Here is a 10,232-nt window from a genome sequence, read left to right as displayed (position 1 = left end):
TTTCACATTCTCTAAAAATCAATGAAAAAGTGCATTATTAACAATTTATTTTTTTGAAGGACCTTAATGCATTAACTTAACAGCTTAAAAGCAAATTTGATGAATTTAATGTCAAAAACACTAACGAATTCAATTAAAAAATGTAAAAAATAAACTTAAATTACATACATTATCATTCTTAGCCTCTTCAAAAATTAAATTAATACACTTGCACTATTTCATAATTTTTTAGAGTTTGTGATCGAGATTCACAGCCTTTACGCTGTTAAAAATTGATTTAATGGGTCAATAATTTTAAATTTCACGCCATTCTAAAATTTTGAATAGCCCAACTTTCATTTCTATCACGGATTGGTATTACAGTAGACTATTTTACCGACTGTGACAAATGTCAATTATTTTAGTTCGGTTAGACCGCATCCGTGATGCTGCAATCGTGTTTAGGGTAAAGATGGTGCCTACTTGTTACTATGGGATTGAACCCTCTTATGCTTTTAATTACTCTATGGTTGCATGACAATGCTAATTCTAGCATTTCAATGTTATCTCCCTTATTAAGAGCCTTTATGTACTTTCAAGTAGAATAGAAGGCATTTTTGTGTAATGTATAGCTTGTAACTGTTGGTAAACTGTTATATAAGGAAATATTTGGTGAATTATTTCTTGATAATTTAAGCCTGTAATCGAAATAGTGATGTAGAGCTTGTTGTTTACTGATGATAGTCCAAGTTGGATTTATACTTATTTTGATTTATATGTATTTCGCTTAACTAGAGATTAATACCCAAGTAACAATTTGCAGTCACCTAAGTTGAGATTACTCTTCTTTTCACTAGTTGCAACGTTGTTTTCAGCGCATTTAGCTGGTTTTGCAACGACGTTTATTTTCGACAAAAGCTCGACGTACTGCACTTGTACCGCAACTGTTGTAAAACTCTGCTTTTTTTACAACGTATTTTTTTACTATAGATGGTAGCAGTGATAATTTACACTTAAAATAACGACGTGCAGACGTGTACAATTTTTCGAATCAAAAACCCAGTAAGAACAACGTTACCTCATCGTTAGCGAATGGGAATTACATTGCCTGATCGTCTGTGTTGAGCATTTTTCTCTGTAGAGGGAGCTTTTTGACATGTTGAGATAGTTTTAAGAAGAAGATGACAATACAAAGGTAGAGGGAATAAGAGGAAGAAAAAATATTCAAATCAACATAACCTACTTAATCTACATTTTTATTTTTATAATTCATTTTTTGCTTGGAATTATTCGGATTTATTATTTTCGTTTTGCTTAAAAAAATTAAGAGATATAAAGACTTTAAATATTCTGCAACTTACTATAGACGCAAAAACTTGCAATGGAAGCAAAAATGCCTACAACTAGCTTACCTAAAGTTGATATGGATTATGTAGAATCAATAGAAGCAGTGAAAAGGTTTGTATTAAATTTTACATATTTAAAGTTTAAAATACTGGGCTTACTTTTTATAAATGGTTTCCTTTATGGTTCCTATATCCTAGTTTACAGGAGTTAGTGAGTTTATATTTTTTGAAGAGCTTATGAATTTTTTTGTAAAAATTAAAGTTTTTGTTTATTAAAGTTTGTGTAAAAAAACGTGTTGCATACGCGCAACAAACTGTCTTCCTCTTGCTTCAGGCTAACCAAGGACAACGACAGCGCGTTTCTTATGTAACCAATAAAAAAAATAACTTATTATTTTTTTTCGAAATTCGCTATAAATTCGCGTGTTATTTAGGGCTAAAATAGCATCTTTTTACAGTAAACTATGTTACGTTTATAAATTAAGTGCTTGTAAATCTTTCAAAACGGGTATTTTACCCGTATACCCACTATATTAAACTACATACAAAACAAATATTAATAAGGACTGTTCAAAAGATGGATTAAAAAGGTTGTATTTTTGAAGTAGCTGCCTACTGGAGTTATCTATTAGTTTATTGTTAAAAAAGTAATTCATTTTTCTGTCGTTATGGCGTCCATCCGTACAAAAATCAGTAACTCTAAGAACGTCGCAATAGCGTTTAGAAAAAAATCTCTTTCAAATTGGTGTAAAACGGGGTTGTCTCTACGGTTAAGACAACTTAACAATGCAACGTTGCGTTGCAATTTGCAACGTTGTCGCGTCGAAAAATTGCTAAATGGGTATACAAAAAAGCAAGAGGTAAAAATTGTCAAATCTACGAAAGGTAGTTGCAGTGGTCTTGGTAGCCAGCCCTGCATCACCTTATTTTGCAATATAAAGATACCTGATGATTTACCTGAGTTGCCCTAAAGTTCCAGTCTATACTAGATGTGTGGGAGTCAAAAATAACATAATATATACCGACTTAAGTTGTTCTGTGCAAAATATTTTTTTAATTTCTACAAAAATACCTTTAAAGGGTTTTTTTTAAATAGATATGCGTGTGTGCCAACTCAATCTGTCATCCCAAGTTATCTCGAGGAGTTTGACAGATTTTTCAGACGTCACTTGACTCCTAGGTTATTTTTTGTAAACTAAGACCCAGCGGTCTGTTATATTTTTGTTTGCTGTCAGATTCTAAAGTACTTAGGTCCTTACTTTTCTTTTTGAGTATTTTATCATCTGGAATTTATCTGTAAAAACAAAATTATACAACTCATTCTTATATATGTCGGAGAGTCACTTTCATTATTTTCAGCGGACATTTTCGTTATAAGTAAGTAAAACTCGTAATTCGTGAAAACACACACTTAATTACGTCAGTATAAAGTACAGTCGCAAATAAAATAGAAGAACTAGTGATCCGAAGCCGGTCTATCTATCATCAGTTCTCTCAAAAGACTGCCTTTTCTTTTCCTTTATGCATCTCGAAGTATTCATTCCCGGCTTCGTTCCACTCTATCGATATCTCTTAAAAGATATTGAGTCATGTCCTTTATTTTATTTCTAAATAAACTTCACTAAAAATCAACATGAACCCAGACTCATAAAAATAATTAATGGACGGCCGTACCACCGATCGTTGACAGTAACTTAATACCAAGCCTATTACTAATCAACAAAAATCCTTAGCTTAATATTCTTAAAAAAATACGTATAGCCGATATATTGTAGAACAATAATGGCCCCATTAATATGTATGCTACTGTGGTCAGATTATTTTCCAACAAAGTCGATATATTGCTCTCGACATGACATATAAGATGAAAACAAATTCCAAGGATAATCCATTAATCCCTCAATTTTTCCTAAAAGAGCTTCATCATCTTTCTTATGTATGAGCAAGGTAGTTGTCTATTGAAGACTATGTACCAAGAATAGTAGCTTTTTATAAGGTAAATATTTACTAAATAGTCTTTAATTCTATTTTTCAACTCGTTTTAGGTGTCTTTTGACAACACTTGTTGCAGATAAAAGAAGATGATTCATAGTGTGGCAATCTATGACCACGTGGCATCGGTAATGGGGAAAGTAGTAAGCCACAACTATAGGAAAAGATGGAGAAACTGTTTTGATTAAGAACATGGAAAAATATAAAATATATGGTGAAAGAATTCTTCCAGCAAGGACCTGATTACCCAAAAAGGAATCTTATTTAACTCTGAAACTGAAGAGTTGACTCTGTTAGATAAAAATGTATCCAAGAGATAAGGAAAAGATTGCATTTTCGACTGGAACAACACTTTGATAGTTTATAGTCATGCTTTTTGGATCGTGTATTTGAAAAGCTTATAGAAACTGTGTTACGTGGGATGACGTAATCATGCTTAGTCTATCTAGATGATGTGTGACAATCACTTTACAATAGAGTATAGGAAAGGCGAACATCACCAAAATACTTCCGATGCTGGATTCCAGAAGTTCTTCATGTTGTCGATAGAATTGTTGGTGGAGGATATTTTGGAGTTAGTAAGATCTTGGCAACAGTAAGAGAAAGATTTTACTGGTTGAACAGTCATGATGATGTTGAGCGCTGGTGTCGACCGTGTGAGCTCATCAATTAAAGGCCCAACAACTTGAACCAGAGGAAAAGCAAAAATATCTTGGTATACGTAGCGCTCTTGTTGCTATGATTTCTTTTAGTAAGTAGCCCGAAGTTTATCGGATTCCAAATTAAGAAGCAACCACAGTAGCTGAAGTGCTGTTCCAGAACTGGATATACTATTATTGAAACTAATATTAGTGAAGAAATAGTCGATTCTTGCAGTGGAGTCGTGAGTTAAGGTGAAATGAAAGTCCTGCAGTCTCGCTCTACTTATTTAATAAACATTTAGTTATTTAAAATTATCTACATGTTTCGGACACAGTAGTGTCCATCATCAGAGGAAAAAGGAAATAGTTCGAACAAAAGACAAACAGACACAGAAAAAACTTAAAGAATTGATATAAGGTACACTTACAAAGGTTTAAAATTTATATTAGATATACGCCCCAGGGTTTGATTCCATATCAAAAAAACCCTCTATTTATTATTACTTTTTTTTTTTAATTATTTATTTACATTCTGTTCTTGACAAGTACGGAACAGTATGCTAAAAAATATATATCCAAACCTCAAATGTAGGTGACATCTATGGAGAAGTTCTAAAAGTACCATGGTACCTGATGGTGTGTTACTACATTTTTTTTTTGGTAAAAGCGAGAGGAAAGCAGAAACATAGAGAACATATTAGATGGCGCGGTTAACATAATAATGTAGGTTTTGTAGTCACCAGACGAGAGATCCTATACTCTTAAACACCAAAATAATACACTTGTTAACGGGTAACAATACTTTATTGTACCAGTCGTACAAGAAAACAGCTACATAGCTTAGACACGTGGAAGTCAACGACTTTTACAACCAGTCTCTGTCACGACTCAGGTGCAACCTAATTCGCCATAATGGATCGAATCCATCCTGACAATTGACAGCCTCCACTCCACTCTCGGAGTGAGTGAGAGGGCGATACAAGTCCCCACACACTCCCCTCCTAGTGTGAACGTTACAATTCAACAAAGTCACAAACATTATATAATATGCAAAGATTAATAAAATTATGCATTAGCAACATTAGAATAACACAAAGTTACAAACACTATAATATGCAAAGATTAATAAAATTATATATTTGAAAATCTCACTTGCTTTTTACGAGCGTAAGTTTTTAAAACCTTTTCAACCATTGGTACTGGCAAATCGCCAGGACCGTCCAAGTCGTGGGTTCCAGCCAAACTGGATGAGGTGACTGGCGAATTGCCAGCACCATTCGAGTCCTGGGTTCCAGCTAGACTCGAAGGGGTGGTTAAAGGAGGGTCGCTATCAAGTGTATCAGCTATCAAGTCTTCAGACATGAGATATGCCGGCTTAAGTAGCTCAACCGAGACGCTTTTCGTTTTCCCGTTGATATCGATATCAAACACCCTATCGGACAGTCTTTTAACAACCTTGTAAGGTCCGGAATAGGTTCGTTCGAGTGCCTTCGCAACAACATTGCGTAAGAAAATATGGGAGCATTCGTATAAATTTTTAAAAACAAACGCGCGCCTCTTGTGGTGATGTGTGACTGGAACAGGCCTGACGAGTCGCATAAACTCACGAAACTCCTCAATGAATGTGCGAGGATCAGGAGTAAAATCCCCTTCAAGAAAGAATTCGCCAGGCATGCGAAGTGTCGTGCCAAACAAGAATTCGGCAGGCGATGCCTCGGTGTCAGCACGAACATGAGAGCGCAACCCTAAAAGAACCGTGGATAAGGTCCGCGTCCAATTCTTGTCATTGTGACACTTCAAAGCGGCTTTAAGGCAACGATGCCAACGCTCGATCATTCCGTTTGCCGCAGGGTGGTAAGCAGTCGTATGGATGTGTTGAGTGCCAATAAGGCTAAGTAAGGCTTTAAATAAGGTGGCTTCAAACTCAAGACCCTGGTCAGAGGTAATAACTTTGGGAGACCCATAACGAGAGACCCATGTATCATAAAAGGCCCGCGAAACAGTTTGGGCAGATTTATCCGGGATTGGAATGGCCTCTACCCAACGGGAGAACCGATCAATCATTGTCAAAATATAATGGAAGCCGTTGCTTGGAGGCAGAGGGCCCACCAGATCGATATGTACGTGGTCGAAACGACCATCAGGGGTTACAAAATGTTCAGGAATAAATTTGACATGCCTAGAAACCTTGGCATGCTGGCAATCTAAGCAGGTTTTGCACCATAGTGCAACATCACGGTGCAGACCGGGCCAAATGTACTTCATGCGAATTTGCCTGTCAGTTGATTTGGTTCCACAATGGGCAGCGTTATGTATACGATCAAAGATCACGCGCCGTAATGGCAAAGGGATAAAGGGGCGAATGGAGTCGCCAGAGACATCACAATATAAAGATGTCTTGTCAGGACCAAAGTCGAAGGTTTTAAAACAGAAGTCTTTATGGGGTGTCTTAATAAGCTCTGCCAGTTCTTCATCTTTGCTCTGCAAATCAGAAATTTGTTTTAGAGAGATGTCTATGGGTAGAGAGAGAGACTCAATACGTGACAAACAGTCAGCCACCACATTATCTGAACCTTTAATGTATTCAATGCACGTAGTAAATTGGGAAATGTATGAAAGTTGGCGAGATTGCCGGGGAGAAGCTTTGTCTGGACGCTGAAGAAAAGCGTAGATCAAGGGCTTATGGTCGGTCACAACCTTGAACTCCTGACCTTCAAGATAATGCTCAAAGTATTTAATTGCCTCGTAAATGGCTAGCAATTCTCTATCGTAAGGACTGTATCGAGTCTGCCGAGGGGACAATTTCTGAGAATAGAATGCCAAAGGCTCCCAGGACTGCTTCGTCCCATCAATCGGTTCAGACAGTTGTTCGAGGGAAGCACCAATCGCAATGTCAGAGGCGTCGGATACCACACGGAGTTCCGCACCAGCGCGGGGATGGACTAGTAAGACTGCACTAGCCAGCTCCTGTTTAACTTTTTCAAAAGCTCGTTCAGACTGATCCGTCCAGATGATAGGACTTTGATCATTTTTACGCGAGTCCTTGAAATATGCATTTAAAGGAGCTTGAGAGGAGGCCGCGGTAGGAATATTGCGATGGTAAAAATTTACCATGCCTAAGAAGCGGCGAAGCTGAGAGACCGTAGAAGGCTTGGGGAAACTTAAAATGGCTTCAACCTTAGTAGGAATAGGAGATATACCACGATGGTTAATGCGATAACCCAGAAAATCAATTTCATTAACGGCAAGAACACATTTGGCGGGATTTAAGCGAAGACCAAATTCTCTAAGTCTTTCGAAGACTGCTCGTAAATGAGTGTGATGGTCTTCAATGGTTTTGGAGAATACCAAAATATCGTCCTGATAAGCAAAGGTAAAATCAAGATTGCTCAAGGCTTGGTTGAGATATCTCTGAAAGGTCTGGCTAGCATTACGCAAGCCGAAAGTCATGAACATGAATTCGAACAAACCGAAGGGAGTTATTACAGCAGTCTTTTCGATGTCCTCAGGATGAACTGGAATCTGCTGATAAGCACGAATAAGATCAAGCTTGCTGAAGATTTTTTTACCATGTAATTCACTGGAGCAGTCATATAAATGGGGAATGGGATATTTATCCGGTTTGGTAACAGCATTCAACGGTCTATAGTCACCACACACCCGCCACTCGGTGTCACCCTTTTTGACCATATGAATGGGACTTGCCCAAGAGCTAGAAGAGGGTCTACACCTACCAGTGTTTATCCAATGCTGGAACTCCATTTTTGCATACTTAAGCTTATCAGGCGGTAGCCGACGAGCCCGAGCTGACAAGGGAGGTCCTGAGGTAACTATATGATGGAAAACTCTAGGAATTTTTGGAGGAATATTGCAGGAGCTGCCTGTAATTTCTGGGAATTCTGAAAGAATTTTTTTGCACTCACTATCTATCAGCACACAATGTATGGAGTGTACAGGAGCCTCTTTGACAATTCCTTTAGAGCATAGCTCAGTTGAAGTGTCTATTAAACATTTCCTGCGTAGATCAACCGCCAAATTATACTGAAAAAGTAAATCGGCGCCAATAATGGCATATGGAACCTCCGCGATACAAAAGTTCCAGGATATATCGCGCCGCAGCCCCAAATTCAGAGTACGAAGCGCCTCACCATAAGTATTTATGAAGCTATTATTAGCGGCATAAAGTTTTAGCCGAGCCGGTCTGTCGCGAAACCTAGGATCGACTGGCACTAGCGAAATGTCCGCACCGGTATCGACAAGATAAATTTGACCTGTCGTCCTGTCACGGATATGAAGACGTCGAGAAGGTCCAATCACACCTTTACCTGCCGCCTCCAAACAGGAAGGTGTAGAACTTAGTTTTTTATCTTAGCTGAAAATTCCGCGAACATTTTACACCACTCTTTGCACGAAAGAGCGTTATTCGGGTATTTCTGATGCGCATAACATAACTCGGATTTTGCAGAATTACTCCTGCGACCCTGATTGGACCCAGACCGTGACCGACCGCGACTGCGTAAGCGTTTAAATTCCATTTGCATTTGCTTAACTGATTCCATCATGGTGTCAAATTTAGCCTCGAGCTTTTGAAATTCAGAGCGGTCTACTGGCAATGATGGCTCGGGTTTTTTAAACACCCCGAAAGCTTGGGGAAATTCAGCGTTCGAACCCGGTTGACACGAAATTTTGTCGGCGATAGTGGCTAAAGTTTCAAGGTCCTTGTCTGATACAATCGTTAGAATGTCGCGCTGTTGTTGCGAAAGACAATCGAGAAAGATTGTTTTAAGAACTTGATCCGAGAGGTTACTTTCATTCAAATCACGAAGTTGACTCAATACTATAGAAGGTTTGCAATTAACATCGACACGACCCTTTAATAACTTTTCTAAACTGTCCTCCTTAGATAAGGAAAAACGTGAAACAAGCTTGGCTTTTGCTTGTTCGAACGCATCACCCGGAAGCGGACTCGATTTAATAATTGAGCTGATACATTTGAAGGCTTCCGCATCGTCAATACCATAACTAAATAATCGAATTTTGTAGAATCTACAGTTATATTGGCACGGCGTAAAGCGGCATCGACCTGAAAAAGCCAGCACTGAATGTCAGAAGTTATAATTTTGGGAATTTTAGGCGAGACAGCGTCGATGCGGCCTTCATTACGGCCATTACCGGCAATAACGTTAGCCAGGGCGTCCCTGACATCACGTAGTTGAGCATTAGTTTGATCTAATTGCACTTGTAGCTCTTCAGCCGACATTATGGCAACAAAATGAATAATATATGTGAAATAAATGAATAAAAAAATAAAAAAGTATGATCTAATTTTAAATTAAAAATAGTTTCCAACACAATATTTAATACAGTAAAAACAGTGACGATAATTAATCAAAAGGGATGATTATCACACATCCATAATAAAAAACTAAATTTAAACGTTTGTACCTTTACGCACTGCACTGAAGTATCATGAAGTATCAAATCAGCTGATCCCTCAATCACAAGTTTGAAGTTTGAAATCAGCTGATCTTGCTGTCAGACGGCGAGATGCAAGAGTCAAGTGGCGAAACGTCGCGCTCCAAAGTACAGCAACCAGCCAAACATCCGGCAACCGGTAAACAGCACCCGTACGAACACTACCAACAAGTGCGGCCAATAGTCGAACTGCAAAAAGCCGGCTGCACACAGCACAATTTCAACCGACAGCAACTGCGTGCCAGAATTCTGCCTAGCAATACGAACAATCACAAAGCCGGACGCACACGATGGCAGATGGGAAAAATTGGCGGTAAGGATACTGAAGACGGCACAATTTTTCAATAAAATTCATTAACAACACAACTGAGCGATCACATCACCGTTCCAGGGTAAAATTACCAAATAGCGTACTAGTTTACTGCTAAATTACAGCACACGCACAACCGTTACTATATGAACGTCGGGGTCACCACTGTAGGTTTTGTAGTCACCAGACGAGAGATCCTATACTCTTAAACACCAAAATAATACACTTGTTAACGGGTAACAATACTTTATTGTACCAGTCGTACAAGAAAACAGCTACATAGCTTAGACACGTGGAAGTCAACGACTTTTACAACCAGTCTCTGTCACGACTCAGGTGCAACCTAATTCGCCATAATGGATCGAATCCATCCTGACAATTGACAGCCTCCACTCCACTCTCGGAGTGAGTGAGAGGGCGATACAAGTCCCCACAATAATTCGTACGTTGTGAAGAAGGAAAGCAACGGTTAGGTACTATATAAAAGAA

The 10,232-nt window shown here is 38.4% G+C and overlaps 1 protein-coding gene across 1 annotated transcript; it reads right to left on the bottom strand.

Annotated features, from left to right (window-relative positions):
- Positions 1 to 5,055: 5,055 nt before the first annotated feature.
- LOC126735684 (uncharacterized) lies at positions 5,056 to 9,218 on the bottom strand. Its single transcript, XM_050439750.1, has 3 exons — positions 9,131 to 9,218; positions 5,111 to 5,703; positions 5,056 to 5,064 (listed from the first exon to the last, which is right to left on the bottom strand). Exons 1-3 carry the CDS (start codon positions 9,216 to 9,218, stop codon positions 5,056 to 5,058), a joined length of 690 nt encoding a protein of 229 aa, XP_050295707.1.
- Between the last annotated feature and the right edge of the window lie 1,014 nt (positions 9,219 to 10,232).

The sequence above is a fragment of the Anthonomus grandis genome, chromosome 4, assembly GCF_022605725.1.
Source record: "Anthonomus grandis grandis chromosome 4, icAntGran1.3, whole genome shotgun sequence".
In the NCBI taxonomy this organism is placed as follows: domain Eukaryota; kingdom Metazoa; phylum Arthropoda; class Insecta; order Coleoptera; family Curculionidae; genus Anthonomus; species Anthonomus grandis.
Note: the sequence above shows the minus strand (reverse complement) of the source record. Positions and strands in the feature narration are given on the sequence as shown.

What these genes read in the sequence shown, in the direction of transcription:
- LOC126735684 (XM_050439750.1), bottom strand. Translation starts at nt 9,218, where the DNA reads ATGTCGGCTGAAGAGCTACAAGTGCAATTAGATCAAACTAATGCTCAA. An exon ending in CCTGGCTAACGTTATTGCCG is followed by an intron (nt 5,704 to 9,130) that starts GTAATGGCCGTA and finishes CGGTTCTTTTAG; the next exon opens with GGTTGCGCTCTCATGTTCGT.